This window comes from Morchella sextelata, assembly GCF_020137385.1.
Source record: "Morchella sextelata strain SCLS chromosome Unknown scls_23, whole genome shotgun sequence".
Taxonomy (NCBI): domain Eukaryota; kingdom Fungi; phylum Ascomycota; class Pezizomycetes; order Pezizales; family Morchellaceae; genus Morchella; species Morchella sextelata.
Genome location: NW_025408638.1, coordinates 391,007 through 418,120, shown reverse-complemented (window position 1 = coordinate 418,120; position 27,114 = coordinate 391,007). Strand labels below are relative to the sequence as shown.

The 27,114-nt window shown below is 46.3% G+C and overlaps 4 protein-coding genes across 4 annotated transcripts; all 4 read left to right on the top strand.

Moving 5' to 3' along the window:
- Positions 1 to 65: 65 nt before the first annotated feature.
- Positions 66 to 2,539, top strand: H6S33_007347 (uncharacterized protein; the record flags this gene model as incomplete). Its single annotated transcript, XM_044839018.1, has 4 exons — positions 66 to 162; positions 239 to 372; positions 429 to 1,297; positions 1,348 to 2,539. 4 exons carry the CDS (start codon positions 66 to 68, stop codon positions 2,537 to 2,539), a joined length of 2,292 nt encoding a protein of 763 aa, XP_044688883.1.
- An 809-nt stretch (positions 2,540 to 3,348) lies between these two features.
- On the top strand, positions 3,349 to 6,024 carry H6S33_007346 (uncharacterized protein; the record flags this gene model as incomplete). The annotated part of the gene is made up of 3 exons (XM_044839017.1): positions 3,349 to 3,656; positions 3,729 to 4,070; positions 4,134 to 6,024. 3 exons carry the CDS (start codon positions 3,349 to 3,351, stop codon positions 6,022 to 6,024), a joined length of 2,541 nt encoding a protein of 846 aa, XP_044688882.1.
- Positions 6,025 to 14,163: 8,139 nt separating this feature from the next.
- On the top strand, positions 14,164 to 15,273 carry H6S33_007345 (uncharacterized protein; the record flags this gene model as incomplete). Its single annotated transcript, XM_044839016.1, has 3 exons — positions 14,164 to 14,577; positions 14,642 to 14,792; positions 14,852 to 15,273. 3 exons carry the CDS (start codon positions 14,164 to 14,166, stop codon positions 15,271 to 15,273), a joined length of 987 nt encoding a protein of 328 aa, XP_044688881.1.
- A 1,648-nt stretch (positions 15,274 to 16,921) lies between these two features.
- On the top strand, positions 16,922 to 25,779 carry H6S33_007344 (uncharacterized protein; the record flags this gene model as incomplete). The annotated part of the gene is made up of 12 exons (XM_044839014.1): positions 16,922 to 17,269; positions 17,352 to 18,020; positions 18,078 to 19,513; positions 19,571 to 19,618; positions 19,679 to 20,744; positions 20,805 to 21,333; positions 21,384 to 21,486; positions 21,542 to 21,598; positions 21,651 to 21,739; positions 21,794 to 22,359; positions 22,487 to 23,875; positions 23,935 to 25,779. 12 exons carry the CDS (start codon positions 16,922 to 16,924, stop codon positions 25,777 to 25,779), a joined length of 8,145 nt encoding a protein of 2,714 aa, XP_044688880.1.
- Positions 25,780 to 27,114: the final 1,335 nt, after the last annotated feature.

Here is a 27,114-nt window from a genome sequence, read left to right as displayed (position 1 = left end):
CGGAATGGGGGGCCTCGGACCGTTCCGTTTATATCAATCCAAATCTTTACTTGAGCGACCCTGATATGTTAGGACTAGGTCCTGACGGCTACGAGGGCCCTGATGGGTTTCTAAGGGATAATGACGCTGATAGGGCTGAGAGAGCTGGATTTGAGCCTGATTGTAAGTTCCCTATTATCGATGCTATAATTGCTGGTGTTTCAAGAATATCGATTATTGATACTATTTTCTTCTATAGCGCATTTCAGTTTGCCTTTGAGGCGTCATCCTGGATTCGATGAGAAGTTCTTTGGCCCCAGAAATACCAATCTTCGTCATATTGCTGTGAAGACAAATACTCATTTGTCAATGCCAGTTGAACCAGATGACCCTGTAAGTTAACTGTTTGATATCAAGCTACCATGTCCCGCGCTAACAGAAAGTCTTAGAACATACAAATATGGGGATCGGAAGATGATGTCATTCTAGCTAAAAGGGATCTCATGGCCTTGATGGACCACATTCACACCGATATCCAAGAGAATACGGTCCGTTATGGCGGCACCTGGGCGAAGGTCAATGCAGTTCCCAGTGCTCGGAAACTAGCTCACCTTGAAAGACTTGCTCAGGAGTCAGCCATACGTAAGAAATTTCGTAAGCCACCTGCCGAGGGCGAAAAGTTCGAGGCAGTTGGCGTATTTCTCTGGCCGGCCCAGGAAATTAACCCACAATTCTGCCTCGGCATGAACTTTGAAGCTCTTGATAACATCAGGTTTCATTGCGAGGTTTATATCATTTTCTCTCGCGCCAAGAATATGTTCCGTATTCTTGGACATAATCCAGGCAAAGTCAACGAGGCTTTGAACAGGGTCTTTGGTGCCTTTTGTGAGATAACATCAAAAAATCGAAGGCCAAATAAGAGATTTTTAGTCCATCCACCATCAACTCAGCTCCCTGGTACTGGTGTCCGTATCGTAAAGAAGCATAATTTGGAAGGTCGTCAAGTTACCATCAAGCATGCTCCAAAGGGCGTTGGCATTCAAGTTTTCCTTACTGGAGCCGCTCCTACGCAAGGATATTTGAGAGAGTGGAAACTCAAAAGACGGAGGATAAAGGGAGCAAATTACAGGTACCTACAGGAAGTAATCCAAGAAGGCCTAAAGGATATCTACTACTTCAGAGGATATTCAACAATGAAGATTCACTTCGGAACATTATTGCTCTTTGGGTATAAAAAGCCAAAAGGTGGACTCTTCGAGTTGATGGATTTTTGCGATATGATTGGTAATTCTCAAACATCCGGTGAGATTGTTAGATAGTAAGTTTATTTCCTAAGCCATAATCGACGAGTACTGACCGATTTTATAGCATCGGAGAGGAATATGTTGCCAAAGCGATCATAGAAGAATGTGATACTCGTACAGACCTCTTCGGTCCGGCAGATAATAAAATACTCAGTCTTGTAGACATTTATGAGGAAGGCCCAAACCCCAATATCCCCAGGCAGCCACCGCTTTCTGTCAAAGTCGAACCCGCATATTTTGCGACATTTGAAATCAAGATGTACGACGATTCAGGTCAAACCAACGATATTCGCCTCGAGGTTAAGTTTGAACTCATTTTAGGGGACCACCCCAGTGATATGACCAACGAGGTTGGAGAGGTTTGGAAAATTGGAGCGAGAAGATGGCTTCATGTACGCAAGAACCTTACTGGTGGTGAACGATCTAGAAGCACATTTTCGCACCACAGGGGACCTGTTGACGTCAAAGTTTTCGATCTGGAAAGAGATATATCCTGGCAAATAGAACTCATTACATACGACTACTATAAAGACACCGATATTTACCCCATCTTTTCTGAGTTTGTGCGAAAGGTCAGGCTTGAGGAAATTCCTGACGAATCTGATCCAATCGGCCCTCCATTACCGAGTAGGCCGGACCTCAGAAAAACCGTCAAGAGAATTAAATACGTTAATTTACCTGGAATGAGTGTCGAAACAGTGATAATGAAGACTAAATACCGTTACTATATCAAGGGAACCCCATATCTCTTCGAAACCACCAAATACGAGCATTTTGATACGCAGCACGTTAATCAACTTTATCCCGATGGTATTGCGATCTCTTGGAAGGGTGTCAAGACCAACCATGACACTCGCTGGGGTTGCTGCCTTGTCAACACAGAAGTTAACGAAGCCTTCTCGAAGCAAAAAGGATTAGATATCGGTTGTGTTGCTGACTGGGACCCTGATGTTTTCAGTGTCTTTCAAAGTTCTGGTATTGGTGGGTTTGAACATCCAGCTTGGACCAGGGATAGCAATGTTCAGAGAGCTGGGAAAGATGATCCTTGGCAGGGTGATGGATTCAAGGAAATGATTTGCAGGATCGAAGAATGCGCAAGATTAATCGCTAGGATTAGAGATGATATTCTAGCAAAGGAATTGGGGGTCGAGGATGAAAATGTCGTTGTAGATGAGAACGAAAAGGTCTCTGACGAGAACGAAAAGGTCTCTGTGGATGAGGATGAAATGCTAGACTGCCTCGACTTGGCGTACTAATGAAGGAACTTGCCAAGGATTTCATATTGGCTGACATTTTACGTTTTGTCATCTAATTTACTATGACTCCCGAAACTGTAGTAGAAATTTTAGGCATCTAACCTTCCTAAGGACTGTTTTTATCTTCAATTTGTAGACTTAGACTAGTGCGCCGACCTGACGTTAGAGTCGATGTCGTGATGCAAGCCAAGAAATGCGGCTCTAGCCACCGGCGGCCCATGCCGAATTTCTCGGCAAAGCTTCGTAGGACGTCGCCCAAGAAATTGGAGCTCCCTCCCTGTCCATTCCAGAATTTATTAATCATGCTTACGACCATCCATCAATCCATCCACTACTCACCTCCAATTAAATAAAGGAAACAATCATGCGAGGGCATACGTCCTCCTTTTCCCCAAAGCACCCCGTTTCCACCACTAGATAAGGGAGAGTAAGGCGCGGATAAGCGAATTCAAGGAATTATTGCACGCAGGGATCGGGATAAATGAGCACAGGTGAGCGTACGCGCGTCCCTTGCGCCGCCGGGAAGGGAGGGAAAAAATGAACATAGGTCGGAATATAGTCCTAGTCTTGTGGACATACATGTACTTACGTAGAGAGGCTGTAGGCGCTGGCTATATGAGGACGTAGGTAGGTTAGTAGTAGCAATCTAGCTCGTTTGCCCTAAATGCACTACGTATCAAACTATTATTACGGGCGTGGGGGGTACCAGAGGGGGAGGCGGACAGTTATATGTTATAAGAGCTTCCCCTACGCAGCCCTGGCTGTCATTTCATACTGTAATGTGCTGAGCCCGTCTTCTTTTCTTCAGGATGCTGGTACAACAAGCCATCCTTCCGCTGCTGCTCAGTACGGCAGCAGTATCTGCGTCTGCATCGTCTCAGATACCTCTTGGAGAAGTATCAGTAGGAGAGAAAGAATCAAACCCCAATGACACCGAACCCGATGTTTCGCCCTTCGTCTTCACGTCCCTCCAGGGCCTGATGCGACAATGGCAGAATGTCTTCGCACCCACGGGACACACAATAATCCCCGGTACTATTCCTGCACACACCCTACTGTACCATGCCAGGCGTGACATGGAGACTCCGCCGAGTCCGGAGTGGTTCGCGTTCGATATGTAGGCATTTTCTTTCTCTTTTCTTGGCTGTTTTAGTGAGGTGAGTGATAACTGATGAGTGGTGATGGTTAGTGAGATGTCGTATGGGATTATTGCGCCGTTTGGAGACTGCATTATGAATACGTATACCTCAACACGACCGATTAAGGTGTTATACTTCGACGGCATGAGTGCTGCGCTGGGAGGTGAGGGAACGCTGGATAGTCAGAATGTGTTCCTGTATGGGAAGGTTGTGGACGATGATTGGGGTCACAGGATGGAGGGTGATGAGCATGGCCCAGGAGGCCCAGGAGGCCCAGGAAGACCTGGGGGACCGTTGTATGGGGAGTATAAACGGGGGAAGGAACTTTGCGAGTGGGCTAATGGTCTGGGTGAAGGTGTGGTTGAGGGGTTCGTGAGGATGAACTCAGGATTGTAAGTTTGCCCTATCTTATCTATATACTGGCCTTAGGGAGTTTGACTTATCGATATTTTTAGTGAGCTACTTTGGTGTGATTTCGAGTCTGAGTCTATTGAGTTGGTATCGAGACTCAACGTCACCGTGCCAACTTCCGAAAAAGTGACGGTCTTCGAGTTCGAGGAAAACTTCGAAGAGTTCGAGGAAGTTTCCGAAGAGTTCGAGGAAGTTTCCGAAGAGTTCGATGACAGTGAGAGCGAATATGAACACCACTGTCCACCGCCGCCGCCTGATCATTGCCCGCCCCCGCATAAACACGAAGGGGACCACCACCATAACAGCCCGCCGCCGAGAGACGGGCATAGGCGCCCACCACCTCGGGGAGAGCACCCACCGCCTCCAGATTGCCATCACGGGCCTCCAGACTGCCATCATCCGCCGCCAAGAGGCGGTCATGGACCGCCAAAAGGAGAGCACCCACCTCCTCCAGATTGTCACCATGGTCCTTCAAGGGGAGAGCACCCATCCCCACCTCCAGAATGCCACCCACCACCACCAAAACATGGTAAAAGACCACCAAAGGGAGAATGTCCTCCTCCACCGCCTCCAGATTGCCATCATAGTCCCCCAAGAGGAGATCATCCTCCCCCAGATCACCATGGTGGACATGGACCGGATAGATGCCCACCGCCGCCACATTGCTCGCATAGAGACCATCCGCCACATGGACCGCCGAAGGGAAACTGCTCTCATCCCCCACCTCCAGGCTGCCATCATCCGCACGGCCCACCGCCCTGGAGAGACTGGAAATCAATAATCAGGAAGTTTTTGGGACGGTTCTTGCCTGGGCACGGACATCACGGAGATCATGGGCACCACTCACCATGCAAGCCTCCGCATAAGGGAAAGCATCCACATTCTCCATGCCATAGACCACCACCTGGAAGACACCACCCACCTCCAGGCCATGGCGGGGACCGACCAGGATGCCACCACCCACCACCCCCACACCGTTGCCATCCGCCACCGCCGCACCACTGCCCGCCGCACCACTGCCCGCCGCCCGACGGCGACAAGCCTCCACCAGATCATCCCCCACCTTACTACGGCGAGCCACCTAACGGTAGCCACCCTCACCATCCTCCTGGCCAGCGCTCCCCCTTCGCCCTTGAATCACGCTGGGAGTGGGTCCGCAGCGCAACATGGCACTACACAAGCCCCGAGGGCCGCGTCAAGCTTGATTACTGCCGCATGACCTCCTACTACAATGTCTCGCACCCCTCAGGTGTGAAGCGCTTTCATAGACTTACAGCTATTACGCCAGAGCAGGCAGAGGCCGTCAAGACGGAGGTTGTAAATAACCTTCTTAACAAGGACGTATACTGTACGGGTATTGATTGGAGGGAGCTTGCGGACGGTATTGCAAGACGATACTTAGAGAGGATCATAGAACTGCGGGAACTGTTACTCATGAGGCCGACCCCAGAAATGTCCAAGAAAGCGCGCGGGCTAAGCCATGCGATTATCATGCCCTTCCTACAAGTCAGTGATGAGAGCACGGAAGCGGCCATGGAGCGGTGTGTGAAGGAGTATACAGGCCGCATTGACCTCTCCCGCATCGGCAACTCGGAAAGGATGCTGGTTGGTGCCGTAGAGGGCGTCATGCAGGGCATCTGTAAGCTTGCTTTCGGTGTCTACGAGGACTTCTCTGGTTCCATTGACAAAGAGATTGTAGTGAAGGCCAGAGAGAACATAGAAGAGCTGGTAGCCTGGGTAGACTGGGCGGGCTGGCACAGGTGTGAAGAGTCCTGTGGATGGAATGAGGTATGCGCGGTACCATTGTGGCCAATTCTGGGGACGCCCTGGAGGAAGGGTGCGGATGACGAATTGTTGGCCAGGCCTAGATGCGTGAGCATTGAGTTCATGGAGACGGGTAATGGAGGGTGGGGGCCAGGAAGGCCACCGGATTAAATAATCTTGTCTTTGTTTTGTTTATGTTTGTTTATTTTTGATGCGGGGGGCCGGGACGCTCTTTGGAATAGGTTTTCCCTTTGACATGTATGTACTTCGTTAGCTGGTTATTTCTTGGAATATGACTTTCATTATGGGGATAAAAATATCGGAACTTACCAAAATCTTCGTTGCCCGTAGCATGTGAAACTCGCACCAGAATTACGAGGTATATGTAGATTGGGGATGAGTTGAGGCGGTGCCAGAGCTAGAGGTTCTACCATCTCGCTCCTAGTTATTGAGATTGCAACTACTATTTTTTAGCTAGCAAATTCGGATTGCCTGCAGGTTCGGGATTGGGGAACGCAGAGAACTCAGTCCTCTAAACTACCAAGAGCGGGTCCCCCAAAACAACAGTTCTAAGGACTTCATTCTCTGCGTTCCCCAGATCGCGAACCTGCAAGCAATCCGAATTTTCTAGTAATACCATTGCAACTAATACCCGCCTTCCAAATCAAGGTCTTGCCAAGGCCGAGTGACCGCTTGTGAACACCTAGTGGGTAGATGACCTCATGAAGTCTGCACATGGTGGATGTAGATACCGTAGTGAAAATTAATATTTATCATCTACTTGTTTAGTGCCCGCTATAACTCCAGGTATGAGTGTCTCTGTGTGGATGGTTCTGGTGTGAAAACTCGCGAAGCTTGCTTAGGCCGGGGAGACTATATATGGCTATGACGACAAGTTCAAATCAGGTTACATATAATCAAAAGGTGAATGAAGGTTTTGGCGGAGGGGCATATCGTACCGCAGACAGATGTTCTTGACACTGTAATAGCCCGCACAAATCTGGGAGCTTGAAATGATAAACAAGCATGGCATCGATACTTTGACTCTCCATGGTTACAAGAGCATGGCCATCTCTAAAATCTCAGGACTGCATAAAACTCAAGACTTAGCCTAAGCTTCCGCTGGCCAAGACAGCCCCACTTCTTTTTTCCCCTTCCTTTCTTTTCTTCTCATCACACCCAAATCTTCCAAAACCCCGCTCCGCATGCTCACGTTGCCAGAGGGACAGAATCATACCCTCACGCCCCCGCCCTATTTCCTTGCTCCTGTTGATTTGGATTTAGGCCGAGGAATCGAAAGGGCTTGTGTCCTGCAAGGTTGCATGCAATTAATGAATTAAACAAAAAAAAACAAAGGGCTTGTGTCGGAGCCGCCCCCCATCACCCTCTCATCCCAATTAGCCACGACGAGGGACAAGAGGATACACAGTAGCCTGGAAAAGTGTGCGGAAGAGTGGTCTAGTGGAATCTACGAAGGAGAAGTACTTACTACTGGCTGGGTAGGGGATATGAGCCTGGGAAGCTCTCTTTAAACTGCCTTGCCCCTGGTATTTCTTCTGAGTCCTTTTCGTCTCACTCAGAGGCTTGGTACGTAGATAGGCCTAAATACGAGGGGGAATATTTATATTTGTTTCTCTATCCACCAAGCTGTAAGTTGGCACGGGAGCGACCGGTTCATCAAGCCCATATAAACTGAATGGATCAACCTGTTCACCATGCTGAGAACTGTGCCTCTCCGTTCACCAAGCTCCCCGATATAGTAAGTGGACTTGCCAGTGCAGTCGTCGATGTTAATTCCAACCACGGTCCAAAATAGGACGATATCGGCAGTGGCGGTGCCGGTGCTGGTGACGGTGACGACTGGCCGAGGAATCCTCTCTTACCAAGCAGACGAGCTGTCCAGCCAGTTATATACCACCCAAGCCTCATTGACAACATCGTGGCGTGGTCGAGGGGTAATAGCCTCTACTACGTTGCATGACATCTCCGGTTCAACCCGGGATGGAAGCAGTGATGAGAATGCCCAATATGGTAGCGACGCTCTTGAGGGATGATACTCATCACATAAGTCTTTTGTCTCTCAGTATTTCTTCTTTTTTCTGCTACCTCAGAGCATACTATCGCTAGTAATAATGGTCCACTATAGAGTTCGATAAGGTTGGCGAGGGTGGATTGCGTGCCGCGATGTCCTGGGGGCACGAAACCTGGGGACGGGTACTGGAGAACGTAAATCATGGAATATCACTCGCTCGATTGCCAAGGAACTAGAACCTGAGACGGTAGGCGCAGGACCTGGGTACACTACCGGCACTATCACTACCACCGTGACGATGGCCTAGTGTGGTCCACGAGGACCAGTGTATTTATATCCTTCGCTTGAGGACAGACAAGGACAGAGGCCAACGAGAATGAGGTATCTCGAGGATATCCTCAAACATCGCCTCGAGCCTCCTCGTGGACCACACTGGATCATACTGCTTTTGCTTGACCGTCAATCTATAATATATATTTGACATATCTCATTACTTCCACGAGACCTAGTCAAATTTAGGAGGCTACATCTCTCATGTCGAAGGTGAAATTCTACCCTAGCTACCTTTGAATTTTATCCCCTCGGTCGTAGTGGAGTTCCTATATACTCGCGCGTTAATTAAAGGTCGGAATTTTGTGTGGGGGTTTGGTTGCAACGACTTCTGACCTTTTAATTGACGAGCGAGTATATTAACGGTGGAAAATCAAAATATGCCGACATTCACGTACGCTATGTTTACCGCTAATTGCTTCAAAGATGAAGAGCTTGCTACTGAACGTCTCTGTGCACTCAAACGTTTGTCACAGGCCTTTCTGAACTCTTGGTTGAAAAAACCCGAAGAAATTTTTGGTCCAAAAGGACTATAATATTGGTTGTCGATACGACTCAGGGGATAAATCTGTATGAGCCTTCTTTATCTAAAAACAAAGCGAATTTGTATCGCAGCCCCTTGGTCAACAGAACACATATATCAAGTACTGACTTCACCGAATATACCTAGTAGGGGTCTCTTGGTGAGAGGCTCAACCGTTTACCAATCCTACCCCGCTGGCTGGCGGGGCGCTCTGTAACTTGATGGATAGAGCCAGTGGGGCGACTTTTCAGGCGGAGTAGAATACTTGTTATGGATATGTAGATTGAAACGGTGTTTTTTTGGTGGCTGCTACCTCGTCTATGCAGATACAATGTGCGTATACTTTACCCACGTTTATACAATTGAGATAACTCGCTGCTGCACTCTCTGAGCTTATGGCTACATGTAAATTTCCAGCGTGCGATCCCTCCGTACACAAGGACGCTCGAGACTAGTAAAGGTGCCTTTTTTGGGGCCAGATATTATGTACTGCCCTGTTCTAGCAAAGTGAGGCGATGCCCCAACGCGCACGAGGATATAGAAGTAACAATGGACTATCGCCGGGGTAATGGAATTCGTTCCTAAATACGCAAGTGCATCAGAAAAAGGTTCTACCAGGAGAAGAGATATTATTAAAGCCATCTTGATCATGCACAGGCTGACACAAGTGTGGACAGACAAATTGCAAGATATCCAAGTCTGGTTCCTACGACATGTATGGGAATTTAGCCAGGGGCTGGTTTCTCATCCTGGATATATAGAGTACCACCGAAATGATTGCCCTGGCCTTAGCTTTTAGCCCAGTTGAGTCTTTAGCACATAGCCTTTGACATGAACCTTTAGCTGTTGGTAGAAGGCTAGCGCTAGGCACATGCTTTTTCAACAGGCAGTACAGATTTGAGCTAGCCCTCTCAGGAATAGACCAGACCAGGTCAGGCCCTCTATATTTTTCAATGGACTAGGCCAACCGGTCTATAGAACCTTTGTAGCCTGAGCTATCTATGTATACATACAGAGATAAGTTGTTCTGCTTGATGGCACAGGAATCATTAGTCGGTGGTAGTTGGGATATACCACCTCTGTGTTGCTATCGGAGGAAGCAGAAGTTCTCTCATAGCCGTACCTAGGCTGTACACAGACTTTGTCTTTTAGTCTGAGCTAAATAATATAGGTGAGCTGTATCAGCTAAAATATTCCGGTTCGGCGAATATTTATGTCCGGATAGCCCATTGGAAAGCTAGGCTGGGAATAATGTTTCTTAGAGAGGGTCTTTATCCATAGTCACACTTTACTTCAAAGTCAAAAAGCTTGATGTGTTGAAACTGTATCACCAAAGATTATAAGTTTACCTACGGCCTACCCCTGGCCTGGGCCGACTAGTCGCTGAACATGAAAGGTCTCATATATTCTAGATGTGCTAGCGCAGGAACACAAAAGGTTTCATCAACCAAAGTTTTGAATTAGAAAAAATTGTAATGAGGAGATTCTGAGTTCAATAGACACATAAGGTTGGAGCCAACTAATACTGTATGGTACACAACACACGGAAATTGCCGGCTGATAATAACCGAGTGATTTCCCGTGATCTATGGCCTGACAGGCACAACCTGGATGTGTGAATATAAATCACGGGGTTATACTTATATCACTTATTCATCAAAGTTATTGTACGATAAATATTGGCAACAAACACATGGAGTAATGCCACGGGATTTGCATCGTTTCAAAATAAAACCTCCGATTCGCAAGACTCCTGTATTTCTGTTTCAACCAGTAAGCCCAAAATCTTACTGGTCGTCAGCAGTATGCACTGAGTATTAGGGTAGAATTGCGTTCTCGCTAGTTGGATACTTACCTTTTCTCCGGGTACCTGGGTGGGAGGAGGGAAAACAAATATGATCCATCTCCTTAATCTTCACTCATCTTCATCATTTGAAACTCGGGTCGAAACCCGCACTTCGTCATGATAATCTCCAAGGTCGCCACGAATAACCTTTCTGAGGAATTATGAGTGTCCAGATGGCAGTTCTGTATGCAAAGCAGATTTATCCTGGCACATGGCACCGGTAGAACACTCCTTGGACGCTATGCGGATCATAAAATTTGACAGCTCGTAAATGATACTCTACCATACCACCATACTCCCCAGTTCTCCCCACAAACCGGACAGCGATTTTAGCCAGAGATGAAAAATAAGCGGGATCGGAACCACGGGTGTCTAACCGGGGTTTCAGAGATTAGAAATAGAAACAAGCAAGGAAAAATCGACCCCGGATCCCCATGAGCCAAGATGTGACGGTAAAGATGTGACAAGCACCGTGGGCGACTTAAAAAGCAATTATTCGTACATCAAGCCATTTAATCAGGGGTAGTCCGCAGAGATGATCTCCTCGGATATGGGTTAAACGATGCTGACATGGTCGCGTCACCGTGGCCGATTGAGCAGAAAAATGGCAAATAGACGTGTAGAGATGCGCCGTTCTGGACCTCTTAGTACGAGCAAGTGTAAGCCATAGCCAACTATATTCAGGCAAATATCAGATTGTTTTGATGCGGCTTCAATTTGGTAGCTAGAGGGGTTGGAGCCTGATAATGATACTGCGTCAAATCGCAACACTGCAGCTGAGTGGTTGGTCCCAGAGCTGTTTCGAAAAGCTGCAGCGTCTCTTACCGTATTTTCCATGAACACAGAGACTTTTAAACAATGATGATGATATATTAATGTGATTCGGGTTTGGAAAGATACAATTAATGGAGCGGGCATGAATTGGCCAATTCGGGCGGTGGTGGTCGTTGGTGATCTGGGAAAAAGTACCAGATGAGGTTGGTGTTTGAAAACGTGGCCAAGAATTAGTACGAATGTAACATCACGTAACCAGACTAAGTTGAGTCTAGAGAGTTAATTAGATGGCCCAACTCTAATAACGTTGGGGTAACGTAGAGTAATACAAGCTTTCTGTCAACTCACAGACCATCACTCGAGTCTTTTGTTTTTGTTTTTTGCTTCCCCGCGACATAAATACATGTGATAGACGCTAAAGCATCTCACTTCGATCGTAGTCGTTTGTATTGCAATGCTTAGTTCGTTTCCTAGACCTGCACCAGGTCTCAAGCGAAGATAGATGTAGATCTTTTATTTCAATAAGTCGTAGGGTACATGAACGAATTAAATAAACGGCCAGTTAAAGACAAATTGTTGTGGGATTAGAATATTATTTGTATCTTACTTGATTTACAATCAGAATTCGCAAACAAAAATTGTTTGGAAGAACTGTAGCCTACTCGCGCGATCAACGTAAGATATTGTCTTTCTGTGGCTTGTCGTGCAGTAGATCTGGCCAGCATATCGTGGCTTGAGGGCTTCGTGCATAAAGTGGCTATCTACATGTATGTAGTTCACCTCGCGAGCTCCCAAAGTAGAGTGCTCAGGTGCTCAGGGCTAACGTCAACGCAAGGGCTGTATGTACCGGTACTTCTTATGCATGCCTAGCCAGTTTTGTTCTATTCTAGCTCATACACGCTCTACTTACTCAAAAAGTCGTACTCTTCTTGCAGCCTAGTCTAGAGCCTTTCAAAGTGAACCGAACTGCCGGACATATAGCGAGATGGGTCCGAGTGCTGATTTTCGATCGAACCAACGACTGCCCGCGCGAAGGGCAATGGAGTGGTATGTCTGCTCCATGTATGTACTCCTGCATAGAATTTTCGAGGTTGACAGCAATTCTTCTTTTCTCACCGCCAGAAGCTGGGTGTGCTGTGTCACGTGCCTAGTTTTTAAGATTTTTTTGTCGGGAATCGGAATCTAAGTAAGTACTTTATGTAGGTATGTACTCTAGTTCTTTTTCCTTTTCTTTTATTTTGGGCGGCGGGGGCGGAAGTTAGCTAGAGTACAATACCGTATGGACGATTGTGTGTGAATGTCTCGGAATTATGAGTTGACGAACCAGGCCGGAAGGGTCGTGGACGGGGAGACCCGAAGGGACGGGTAAGTTGAGGTGGGTGAGTTCAGTTTGGCCGATGTGGTCTGCCCTACCTGTTCGACCTTCCGATTAATTGCCATGGTGCGATCGTGGGTGAATGGGCTTGGTGATGGTGGATGGGGGTGGATGATTGCAATTGTGGGTTGCGCGTCCTCGGTATCAATGAGCTAGATTTCCGGCACCGGTGTCACTTAAATATTATTGTGTGCGATCTCATATTGCCATTACAGCTGGCGGGGTTTCGGGGTAGCGCACGGAGAAGATGAAGTATGCCAGTGCAGAAGATGAACGGCGATGGGTGGTAGGATGTAGGTACATGTATCAATAGGAACAAAAGAAAGTTACATACATGTATGTATGTAGAGTAGATAGACGTGATTGATTGATGAATTGCGGGAGTTATGCAGGAGGTTTTTCTAACTGCAGCAACTGCGAAGGGGGGTGGGTGGGTAGAGAAGAGTTCTTGTACCTGTTTTATGAATGAGTACCTGGTGATATGTATCTTGGATAGGTGAGCGGGACTGGAAGCAAACAGGCAACCAAGTGGCCTGTCCACCGCCGCCGCGGCCGTTGTCTTGAGTAGCACGAGACGCAAAAGTGACCATTCTTGTGTGGATTGCCGTTTGAATGTGCCTGTTCTTGGGTACCATGTCTAGTTCATATTTTATCCTCGCAGGTAGAAAAGGAAGGTTGTTGGATGGTGGACGGTGTATGGTGGTCTGGTTCTCTCCTGAGTCTTTCTTCAAAGGCCAATTAGAAACGCAGTAGGATAGAGAGGGAGGTTCTAGGCGGACTGCTTGCTGTATGTACCAAAGTCTTTATCCACTTATTCCTCCCCACAAAATCTTGGCACCTAGACCTACATACACACTAGGCACTCTACACTCGCCATCCACCAGCTGCCTACATGTACTTACTGCTCTGCTGCTGCACCATACCCATCTGTCAACCAACCACTCACGGTGCCCAAAGCCGAACGCTGGCCCACTCGAACGAACAGCATCTCTCGTCCAAAACCCAATCTTCTCTCGAACTCGGGTTATTTTTTTTCCCTGTGCACTTGCCAGCGCTGTCAAATACCCGCCAACAGGGGAGAAAAAGAATCTCTCATCTATCTCTGTTGATCGCCTCGAGAGTTCCATTCAGTGAGGAGCAAAGATTCTTCTTTTAATAACCTAGTTCTTCTCCCTCTGCAACTTTATTCCTCTGCCCTTGATCATCTTCCCGCTCTTCCTTGTCCTTTCAATCTATCTCTTTATCCTCTTTCTGTTCTTACTTGATCATTATCACTATCACTATCGTCTATCGTGCTGTTGCCCGTGCGCATCCATAAACAACGCCCCTCTCCAGACCAAAGCACAACCGCCCCCTCCTATACCATACCCGTACCATAAGGTACCCTACTCGAAAGTAAAAGGAAGAATCTAGTAAAATAATACCCAAATATGCCAACACCGAATGAGACTATTACTATGACCCCTACAGTCCCCGTCGGTGACCCTTCCCGTCCTTCCCGCCTCCAGCTCGCCTGCCCTGAGCCAGAGGAACCTATCGTCTTTCGAAACTCAGCATCCCTGTCCACCCGGCGACAGCAAGATTCAACCCCGACAAACATGCCCCAGCAGCAGCTGTTGTCAAACAGTAGCTCCTCTTCATCCTCCTCTTCCTCCGATGACGAAATATTAACGACGACGACGACAGTCACGAAGGAGATGGACAGAGATGTTCCCTCCGCAGAACCATCACCTACCCTCGAGCCTAAGTTCGATCATTCACAACAGCCCGCATCTTACGGGTTGCCGCTTTCTTCGGAATCGCCATTCGTCCCGTCACTCTCATATGAGTTCTCCGCGAAACGGGTATGTTGCAACTGCATTGTGAGATATCTCTTTGTATACCGAGTGCTGATTTCGGTCCCTATAGTTACTGCCGTCTTCTTCTTGTTCCTTTCTTCGTCCTGGAAGCAAATTCTCTGGAAAGCAGACTTCCGACAGGTCTACCTATGATGTTCACGTAGAGCTTAAACACGTTGACATGAGCGAATCTTTCCTTTGCGGCTATCTCCGTATCCAAGGTGCAACCCCTCATGGCTCAATTGAATTAGGCGCCAAATTAACCTTAGAATTAAAATAGGCCTCACTGAAGACCATCCCACCCTGACAACTTACTTTGAGGGGGAGATGATTGGTGATAAATACACCTTCCAAACGCGCCGTCCCGAATGGGGCTCTAGCGAGAAGAACGACTTTCAACACTGGGCGCGGTTCCCCGCATATCGGCCACTAGCGACCAAAGCGAAGCGCTCAGATTTCACTCACAAGAACTTCGCGCAGCGGGAGCATATTTTCATGCGCTGGAAGGAGTACTTTTTGGTTCCGGACCACAGGGTGAAGCAGATCTTGGGGGCAAGCTTTGAAGGATTTTATTATATCTGCTTCAATCAGGCCTCCGGTACTGTGAATGGGATCTATTTCCATGCGAAATCCGAAAAGTTCCAGAGACTGGAGCTGAAACATGTGCCTGAGAGGTATTTCGGGGCGGTTGAGTTTCGGTGAATGAGCCACCATTACTCAACCAATGAGGAGTAAAACGATGATGGACCTTGGTTATTTATGGTATAGGTTGGTGTATCGGCATTGGGTTGCTTGCTTCGGTCGATTGCTTCTTTTTTCATTCGGACCCTTTCATGGGGTTTTTTTTTTTAGGGATGGTTGGTTGGTGTGTTGTCTTGCCTGATTGTCTTTTTGCTTGGGGACTCTTTCTTGTTTCTATTTCCTTAGGGGTTTCTCCTGTTCTTTTATTTACATTTTGGAGATCGTTTTGCATTTGTCTTCCCCACGTTTCCTTTTTCGAATCGAGGAAGAGTATTGGTTGACGATGTAACAATCTCAAGCCATTTAAGCTTTCTTTCCCCGTCTTGTTCATCTGCCTCTTTCTCGACTCCTAAGTTCTCTCCCGCCTTTCAGTATCACCCTGTACGGTAGGGGAGACTGTACATTATGCGCTTCTTACCTACCTAAAATACTGAAAGAAGAAAAAAATGACCTTCCCCCATGGACACCCCTAGGCGTTTTTGTTCATTACTAGTGTATATAATTCTTGATTCAATTCTCAAGCTTAATGTTACAGACTGGTTTTGTTTTCACTTAATTCTCAGGCATTGCTCTAGATGAGGTTGGTTATGATGGACGCCTGACTCAGCAGCCCACATCCAGTTCAAACGGCGGCAAGCAAGCGAGTTGCGAAGCGGAGAATTACCAGGTGGACCGTGCGTGAAGCAATACATTGATAATGCTGTTGGTGTGGCTGGACGGACTGTGCCTTTACCCCGCGGAGGGGGTGGATTTCTCTCTGGGCCTCGGGTCGGTTATGTGTCTCTGAGTTAGCCAAGCCATGGATATAAGAGTGAGGAGAAGGCTGAGGGATGCTCCGAGCTTTAAGTTTGATGCGTACAGTACATAAATACTTCCCGGGACAGCAGGAAATTTAATCGACAGTCGACGTAACGTAACACTACATGTACATTTATATAGAGTTGACTGGCATATAGGACTGTTCTCTTTCTTGAACTCATGAGTATTCGCTACTAGCTTGTGCCTAGTCTTTTCCTATACTATACATAAAGCCCACTCCCAGTACTACTGAGATATCATCTCTAAATAACTTGTACTGTAGGTACAGTCACTCACGGGGTGAAGGCGGATCCTGTCTGATGGCGGTCAGGGATTTGAGGCCAATAACAGAGTTAACTTTGGGACGCCAAGGGGAAATTACTGCAAACACAACCATCAGACAGGATCCGCCGTCACTAGGTGAGCGACTGTACATGTATTTACGTTGTCCCAGCTAGCCAGGGATGTCATTATATAATAATCATAGGCAGTAAACTGTGGGGTTTGACTTAGGCGCTTGGGACTATTAGTAGAAACGGCTACAAGCACTTACTTACAATTCTGGACGAGATCTTTGCAGTCAAAACAAAGGTATACATGCATGCATTGTTGCTCCAGGTAGTTCTGTGTAACACTAAGCTGAACTGAAATAGAGTGGATGCCTGAAATTTCTGGTTGGATCAAACTCTAGGCACATTCTTCCAAACTTCGTATATATTGAAGAAAGTCAGCCCGATTCAGTCCGATTCAAACAGAGCAACCATTCGTGAAATCCACATATCAACAGTACCGCTAGTCTATAGTTACCAAAATGCCGGCGCCAGCGCCCAAGAGCAATAACGCGCAGCATCAACCTCTCACGACTATTCTACGTAATATCATACTTGAATACCCAGCTGGCGGCGGTGTCCTGCGTGAGCTTTGCCAGAACGCCGACGATGCCGGTGCCACTACCATCGAGTTCGTGCTGGACACGAAGACCCACATAACCACGGACATTCTGCACCCAGATCTAGCGGAATACCAAGGGCCTGCACTGTTGGCATATAGTGATAGCATGTTTACCGAAGAAGATTTTGGTTCATTGAGCCGTATTGGTGACAGCAGGAAGGCTAGTGACATGAGCGTAACAGGGAAGTTTGGGAGGGGGTTCAATAGTGTAGGTTTTTGTTGCGCCTGCTATCATTGCCCTCAATTCTAGTTTGTACTAGTACTAAATGAACGTAACCATATTTAAATAGGTGTATAATTGGACAGATACACCCTCTATTCTCTCCGGCGGGGACCTACTTATCCTTGACCCTCATCTCACATGGTCCAAGGACGTCTCTCCACAATCGCCTGGGGGGCCCCGTTGGGACTACGTAAAAGACATTAAGAACGGGTGCGAAATGGGGAATCAACTCTCTGCCTTCTCAAGCATTATCAAGGACTTCGACAACCCATTTCTCGGGACAATAATCCGACTTCCACTTCGTACATCGCTGGAGAGTAAAATTGTTCCAGGCAAGTCCACAAGCCAGGAGGATATACTAGAGGTGTTTGAGAAGTTTGCGAAAGAGATAGTAGACAGCCTACTATTTCTAAGGAACGTGAATACTATCGTGATGCGTGTGGATTCTCCTGAAAGTGATAGCTTCTATGCAAAGGCTGTGGTAACGGCTGAAGGAAGGGACGGTGTCAACAAGGGATTTAAAGAGGTATTTGTAGAGCAGATTGAGGAGGTGTATGAGAAGGATTTCGTTATGGAAATTGCCTTAGAGACCATCAAAGGCGAGGAGAAGGCTGTGATGGCGGAGAAATTTATAATCAGTCATTATATGAAGAAAGAAGCGGAAAACAAGCAGTTGCAGGAATGGGCGAGGGAGAAGAAGCTCTTTTCCTGGGTTGCTATCGCGACACCGGTTGAGGTTTGTTCACCAGAATTGATTTCTTCTTACTTATACTGATACCACGACTATCTGCAGGCAACTATGCCATTTAACGGCCGCCTATTCAGCACCCTTCCTCTCCCAGTGCATACCAAGCACCCAGTTCACATCCACGGACTCTTCTCCGTCACACCAGACCGCTCCAACATCCATGCTGGCGGTGACCGGACTATGTCTGATACTTCTGAAACGAAGCTCGGAGCATTTTGGAATACCTGGCTCTTTCGAGAGTGCCTCCCACACGTGTGGATACGAAACATTGATTTCCTGAATGGTATGCCTGAAAGAAAACACACGGGATGGGACTTCTGGCCGGCTGGCATACAGGGTGAAGAGCAAGCCGGGCAGCTGTGGATGGGAGTTTTGAGTCTGGTTTTTCAGAGGATTGTTGAAAGAGACTTGAGATTGTTACCAACTATATGTGGGCGTGTTGGCAAAAAAAAGGAGGTTCTATTTGCATCAAATGTTGGAAAAGCCATCAGAGATGGTCTAAGTCAAGCAGGGTGCCTGGTTGTGATACCGACAGAGGACAGAAGATCCGAGTTGTCAAAGCTCAATGTCAAGGATTTGGGGTTCGAAGAGCTTACTGTGGCCACAGCTAGAGACCGTTTGTCGAAACTAAAAGATTCATTGGAAAATCTCACTCCTGAAAATAGGGGGGTTCTGCTGGACTATGCGCTATCAAGTGGAGACTATGGGACGTCCCTCGGATTCTTCCAAGCTCCTCTTCTTCCAGTCTCGAACGATAAATTTTGCAGTTTCGATCATTCAGAACAGAAACTATTTTTCCCAGTCACGATGAAGGAGACAGAGCTATTCAAGCGCTATCCTAGGATGATCGATCGTAAGAAATTGTCTCCCGAGACATATCAACAAATGAAAAAAAATATTAAGGAACTTGATAATGCAACGTGCGTATCCACCTGGACAATAGCAGAGGCAGCTTCCTACTGTAAGAACTACATTTTCACCAACCCTCGCCCCGCCCGGAACGCCAATTTTATCACTCTATCATCTCCTGAATCTAGAAAACTCGTCGAGCTTTTCTGGGACTGGATTGGAAATATAGGTAAAAATAATCACAAACAACTTTCGGCGAATCTAGCTGTGCTGGACGGGCTATGGCTTATTCCTACCATGGGGGATGGTGTTTATCATAGGATATCAACTACAGAGAGGAGATTTTCTATCTTGGATGTCTCAAATCTTGGATATATTGGCAGATTTCTGAAGGGCGCAGCATGGGACCTTCATGTACGTGATGGAACAAAGTACCCTATTTATACTGGGGAAGTGTTCTCGACTTTTACGGATACGCTGCGTGATTTGAGGTATATAGATGATTCAGAGAACGTGGAGTACCTGATTAGCTGGCTTTTGGAGAACTCAACAAATTTTGTGGACCGATTGCCTGATGAGTCGAAGGTCAAAGTTCTGGAGCACTTGGGTAGAGAGATCAAAGTGAACATGAAGTCAGAGAAGGAAAAAAAAGTGGCTAGGGAAAGGATAGGTATGCTAAGCCTTTTTAGAGAGGCAGTTCCAATAAGCGCTAGTACTGATGATGTTTCATCAAATCAGTAAGTCTCTGAAAATCATCACAGTCCATATGAGAGTATAGCTGACTAGAACTGAATAAGACCGTGGATCTCCCTGAGAGACGGCTTCACATATATCGGCATCGATGAGATCCCGGTGAAGTTAGATGCGGATCATACGAAATTTATCGATACTAGTCAATACACCGGGGGTCCCATACTCAGTATAGGGCTAATGCCTTGCCCCTCCATGGGGAAGATAATTGAGGACTTCGTTATACCGAAGATTAATACAACGAGAGATCCCCTCTTGCGAGTTCAACTGGTCACTTTTGCGCTGGCAAAATTTGAGGAATTATCGGATGAATGCAAGCAACAACTTAGTAGAACAGAGATTGTACCTGTTGACGAAGATGGAGAAGTGCAGAAGTGTCCAGCAGACGTGGTCGATAGAAGCCTCGAAGAGTACTTTTTCCCAGAGGAACTTCGGATACCATCTTCAAAATTTTATAATAAGTATATTTCAGCACTCAGAGAACTTGGGATGATATCAAAAATAGATCACAAGTTTGTGCTTGACAGGATATTGGAATATTCGCAAAAATCCCACACAACACAGGAAGTTCAAGAGAAGGCAGAAAAGCTAATCACGAATTATAAACCCCGCGAGGAGCTTCCCGAGGAACACCTAATTTGCGAATGGATTCCAGCTTCCTCTGGGGAGAAAGATGGGCTTTATAATGCTGCAGAATGCAGAGGTTTAAAGCACGAAGCCTTGGTTAAGTACGCAATGCCTGTCATGAAAATACCTGTCTCTCAGGAATGGGAGAGGGTCTTGGGCTGGGACAAACCGCTTCCAGCAAAGTATATTTTGCGGCAACTGAAGGGTGCGACAAAGGCCAGGGATAGCACAGCACTGCGATTCTTAATTACTTATGATCATAAGTTCGGCACATTAATAGAGAGCAAGAAAGATTTTATAGAAGATGAATGGGTCCCTGATACCCGTGGATTCTATCATAGAGCTTGCGATGTTTTCCCCCACGATCTTCCATACGGTGATCTTTCACCGTATTTTGGGACTCTGTCGCCGAAATTCCAGCAAAGTCCATTATGCATGTTTTTTCTTGAGAAAATGGGGATGAATAATATGCCAACGTTTCGCCAGGTATTTCCACAGTCATTTGTTCAGTGTTGTGATACGATCCGGACTAACGTTTCATCGCAGTTGAAAGAGCTCCAAGACAAGCTTGCGGATAAAGGGCCTCTCAATGATAATGATCTTAGGGTTGCGCTTTTCATTGTCAAAGAAGTAGGGGCAAGATTTGCGGAGGAGTATCTCGATGGCTTTAAAGCACCCGACAGCGAATGCTTGCTCCTCCCGTTGAAAGACCTTACTGCCGGTGATCCTGGCCCTGACGACGCAGACCAAGCAGTCCTCCACCAAGAAATCTCCCTCGAAACTATCAAACAACTCAAGATCGCGACGTTTCAGAACCGAAGCTTAGACTCTCTTGTTGATCCTAACTTTGAGTTTGCCCAGAGGGAGAGTCCTGTCACTGCTATCAGCGATACACTGAACAGATACGGAGCTGCTACCACATTTAATGAGTATCTTGCCAACGCCGAAGATTCTGGATCAGCGACGAAGATAACCTGGATTCTTGACAATTCTGAGGGTTATAGTGTAGAAAAACTGATTGACAAAGGACTAGAGAAAGCCCAGGGGCCCGCTCTGTTCTGTTTTAATGATGGCCGTGAGTCAACCTGCGAACTTCGGAGATTTTAAATTCTAACGGCCACGAAGAATTTAGTGATAAAGATTTTAGAGCTGTCATTGATATTGGGGTTGGATCGAAACGGGAGGATCAGTCGAAGATTGGGAAATTTGGGAGGGGGGCTCTGACTATGTAAAGGACTCTTTTAACATCTAAACAGCTTAAAACATTACTTACCGGGATTTAGGTATCATTGGACCTCTGTGCCAAGCTTTATTTCAGGCGATTCTTTTGTGATATTTGAGTAATACGAATCTCATTTTCGTGATAATTTTTTGCTGCTAATTCTTTGATAGTCCAGAAGGGGAATACCTGCCTTTGAACTCAGAAACGAGGAGGCGTCGAGCTGGAATGAAGTTAAAGCTTAAGGACATTCGCAAAAAATGTGATCCGCTCATATTTCTAATTTGAGAGATACATCAGAACTAATGAGTTGAAGATCCTGATCAGCTTCTGCCTTTTGAGGATATTTGTGGATTCGACAAAGAAACGACATACTTCAACGGGACAATATTCCGATTCCCTATGAGACCTCCAAATTACGAGTCAACACTGAAAAAAGGAAATATTGATTTCGGAAAAACACGGGAGTACCTCATGACCTACTATAAAGACGCGATAAACTCTTTACTCTTCCTTGGAAAGGTCAAGGAGATTTCCTTCTTTGAGAAGAATTCTAAGGAACCTGTCTGGCAAGTATCTCGGAAGGACCTGACTATTAACGCCCAAACAGAGAACATCAAGAGATTCATTATCCACTCGCAGTGTACAACAGATGAAGGCGTCCAGAGAACCGACAGAGAGTGGTGCGTGATCTCCGGCAAAAAATCTGAGGAAGACCTCGACAACGAGTTGGTAAAAGTTTCGATAGAAAATAGGCTAGAAGCAAGATATGGTCTGGCCGCATTGATGTCTCCACAATTAGAAGGTTTCCGTGGTAAAAACTACATGACTTTGCCGCTGAGAAGATCTGGCATAATGGAAATTCCGGTGCACGTGAATGCAGTAAGTAAACCCTGTTGTAGAAATTGCTTTTGTATCTCGAAGACCAAAAGTCTCCGCTCTTCTGGATAAGATACTGTGGTAGGAATTTAGTTGCTCACCTACATGGCTAACGTCTCTAATTTTTCAGAATATGGTTGTTCAAAGTAATCGAATGTTAACAACCCCACTCGAAGAATCAGAGATGGAGGAGGGTTCGGAATGGAACAAGTGGATATTGGAAGAAGGTGTTGCTAGACTGTATCTGACCTTGGTAATCTACCTGATGCAAAACCACGGCGACGCTGGATATAATTATTGGCCACCATATCCATCAGAAAACAGCGACGTTATATCAAAGACCATATCGACTGCATTTTGGAATAGACTGAGTGCGAGTCCATATCGTCTCTACCCCCCAGTTACGGCTGAGCAAAACCCTTCATCTGCCGCCGGCTCGAACGTTGAGAAATCTTTTAGGCTCAGATTTAGCGATGTCGTATTCGATCTCCTGGAGCGTGACGTTAGCAAATTTGTTGTTCCGCTTCTTCTGAGGCTAGGGGTTCATAATATTGTCTCACCGCCTTCGAAAATCAAGAGATATCTTATCGAATGCCAGGCGAAATCAATGGAATCATTGTCTTCTAGCTATTTCTTGGATCATCTCCGTCGCCATAGCAGCAAGCTACTACAAATCTGGAAAGAATTCGATCCAGAAAACGATCCAGAAAACGATAGAGGCCTAGACTTCTTCAATTCGCTGTTTTTATTTATCTTCAAAGATTTTTTCAAAGATAATATATCCATACCGCCCGCGGGGGAAGTTAAGATTCCCAATTTGAAAGGCAGTACACTCCTACCTCTCGCAGACAAAAACTTGGGTACGTTTCGTCTCAAAGTGTCTGCCGATTGCTATTTAGTAGCTCGTACTCCGCAGGAACGGAGTCTATTGGATTTCGTTCCAAAGATCTCTGTTCATCCTGACTTTGACGAGGATGTGGTCAAAAGTCTTATAACAAGTGATCTTAATATCAAATACTTCGAGTTTGCAGATATCCCTAGGCTATATCAAGAGATAAATGACAGGCAAGACAGCGAGTTCCGCATAAGATGGCTCAAAAAAATGTGGGAGTATTATGAGACATACATTTACCAGGACCCGGGGCAAGAGAAAAAATGCTTAGGCGTTCTGGGAGACTTGGAGGTGTATTTCGGAGAGCGGGTCGGCCAGAACATTGATACTGATGCTGTTTTTATTTCGCCTGCCCAATTTTCTAGCGGCTCTTTTGCGGCCGTCTTGAGGCAACAACCCGAGGATATTGGTCCCGATATCTCTAAACTCCTAAATTCGTTCCAGGGTCTTATTTTGTTGGATACATCGGCCTTTCCGAAAAAACAGTTACCTCAAGAACATATCGGAAAGTTCACAGGAGCTTTGGGTTTCAACCGACTTCTAAAATCTATCGAGATTCTTGCTCTTGAAACCCAACATTCGATTGAAGAATACATTATAGAAAGTCTTAAAAGGGACGGAATTGAGGTTCGATCTTGAGGCCTCCAATATTTGATCTCTTTTCTAAACTAACTCCGACGTTTAAGGTTTTACGGGAACTCCTTGAACCTACTATGATGACCGTGCTATTAAAGGAACAGTCCCAATCGAAGGGTTTATTGGAACAGCTCCCAATCTGGCCTGCCGAAACTCGAGATATATCCTCGTACAGGACGGCACAGACGGCGATGTTTGCTCCTGATATCGATATTCCTTTTGACGCGCTGCCTGAGAATGTCGTTTTTATCGATGCTAGCGTTGCAAAAGCTTATAGGTCTCAACTGGAGCAGCTCGGTGTCAAAAAAATGAACATCGACCAACTTCTAGCTCAAAATGTGCGCCAGGGTCAGTCAATTCAAGCAAACAAAATACAACGCTACAAAACCTTTTTGAAAGTTCTCTACCGGAATCAACCCCAACCATTTTCAAAACACCCGTTAGCTGTCAATGGAGAAAGAAATTACTGCATGGCAAATTCCTTGTATTGTGCAAAGGACAAATATTTCCGCGCAGCATTTAGAGACCTCCAGAAAACACACTTTCTCTTCCCAGCCCTACAGGACTTGACTTTCTGGCAAGATGCGGGGTTACGTAGAGATAAAACAGAGTATAATTACTTGGAATGTGTGAGATCTATCGAGCGACGGCGCAGGGAGTCATCAATACCCGAGTCTGACCAGCTGGTCACGGATGCGGAAATGATTTATGAATACTTGAAATTCGACGCCCAGGACATGGAAAGATGGGCTCCAGAAACTTGGCAGATTCTGAACGACACCCCATTCCCTGTCAAGGCACAGCTAGGCCCTTCACATCGAGTATCTCAAATGAGACAGATCCGTGGGAACAGCCGTTTTGCTAAATTCAGGAAAGCTGTTATCCAAGAGCATGAGAATATTGCATGGAGTCAGTGTCCAATTTTAAGCATCACACCTGGAAGAATAGTTCTCTCGAGTATCAGCCCGCAGGGCGGCGCTCCCTCTACAAAGGTTGTGCTAGATCATCTCATGTTCCTTTCTGAGAACCGATTGAATGTCCAGAAACATCAAATTTCGCCTTACATCCAAGATGTCAAAGCAACGTATCAACACCTGCAAGAGAACAGAACCTCGATCATTTCCAAGGATCGCAAGGCCAAAATTTGGCTTAACATTGAAGCAGAAGACGAGTCTACTATCACTCTAGAGGAATTCTTTGAGTCTTGGAAATGCAGCGAAGATTTGTGTTTGAATAGGAAATACACCTCCGGTAAAGTCCAGCCTGCCCTGAGTTTCCTCGTTCCGTTTGCGGTTCTACTTGAATATTATGGCGTGGAAAGGGTGGTACCTCCGCCTCTACCACCTGGACCTATTGAATTTGAAGATCGCTCAGAGATTTTGCTTGCCGCCTTTCGGCGATTCCGACGCGAGGAGAAATTCATCGATATATATTTTGAAGTGGAGGGTCAAGTCCTGGGGTCTCATAAAGCAATTCTAGCTGCAGCGTCAGAATACTTTGAGACTATGTTCTCGGGAAAGTGGAAAGAGTCGACTCTCCAGGTGATCCAGCTCTCCGATGATTTCAAGGCCAGTACTGTCTTGGCGATTTTCGATTATATATATTCTGGCGAGATTCCCGCCCTCGATGAAAAAGCCGAAGCCGAAGCCGAGGGAACTTATCACCACCTAATCTATCAGCTAGAGCTCTCAAACCTCTGGCTGTTGGAAGATTTGAAGATCAAACTGGGAGATCAGCTCTGCTCCGAACACATGATACGACTAGAAACCGTCACAGATATCCGCCAGCGTGCGATCGACAACAATGTCCCCAGACTTCTATCCGTGTGTGATGAGTATATTCAAAACAACAGGAGATTGGTGCAACGGGAGCTAAGTTGTGATGATTCTACCTAAACGTATGTGGAATTATACCATTTTCCCTTGCGGCTTCTTATCGCCCAAACTAACAAATAATTCAGCACTCACTTTTAGATCGATTTCTTTGATGTTATTTTTTTTATTTTTTATTTTAGTTCTATGGGTCTATCTTTATTATCTTCCTTATTACCGGTAAATATGGAGTTATTTCTGTTACAATATGTATGTGTAAACCCGGTGTCGTTAAATGGCCTAGGGAATCATGGTTCATTAGCTTCAATTGATGTCGAGACAGGTACCATGAAGTTTGGGGGCTCATGTTCATTTTGATCCATATATGTACCAGTAGTGCCTGTAGGTTTTATGAATGTACTGATTCATCATTGGTTAAAATAATCCCCCCCCCCCCCCCCCGGGTCGTCCCTAGGCCTGGGCGCTCATCTATATAATGCCCACGTCAAAAGCTTGGGATTAGCCGCAAGCCCTCACATATCGCCAATAAACCCTAAACTAAACCAATGGGCTTAATCCAGATCGATGTGGACGTATTAATGACGGGATCTTAGCTGTTTTGGTGAAGTGAATTAAAATATCCATTAGTCATGAAATATCACTCATTCAGCCCTTCTTCCGCCTGAGAATAGGGTTTTTTTGTTTGTTTAATTCATTAATTGAGAATAGTGTGTACTCGGAACCCCCCCCCCCCCCCCCCCAAACTTAAGATGTCGCGCGGTTTGGTGTGAGCTCTTTGGGTGTTTTGGAAACACCATGAGGCGTGAGGAGGGCGGTAAGTAAGGTGGCGGTTACAGTCGACTCTTGCTATGCGAAAAATAAGGGTTAGGTCTTTACTCGATCGACTTGATCAATCGAGCTTTTGGCTGCAAGATAGAGACAACTTTCTTCTCTCCTCTAGAGTCTCTTCCCCCCCCGGGGACCCAAAGAGAAAAAAAAAAAATATATGTATATAAATAATAAATATCGCTAGCCAAATTAGCCTTGAAACCCACTCCCACACACCCCCCCCCCTATCGTGTAGTGAATAGTGCTGGTGGTATACTAAAAAAAGCGTACTAAGGGTATTTTACTTGTAGCGGAAGAAAATACAGCCATTATTAGCCCTATATAGCTATCTATCTATGGTCGAATCCCTCCTCCTCTATACGGGGTAGGTTACCTCCCAGAAGAACAACCCGCCCCCCACAAGAGTACGGACGCCCCCGGCGCTCCTCGGGGGCCGGGAAGTGCAAGATGACGCTTTGGTGTAAAAGCTACATGTACACGCCATACTCTATAAGGGTACCGATTTTTCCGGCACCCGAGCGTATATACCCTTGTTAGGGAGAACTCCGCTGTGGTGTGGTATAGTTAGAT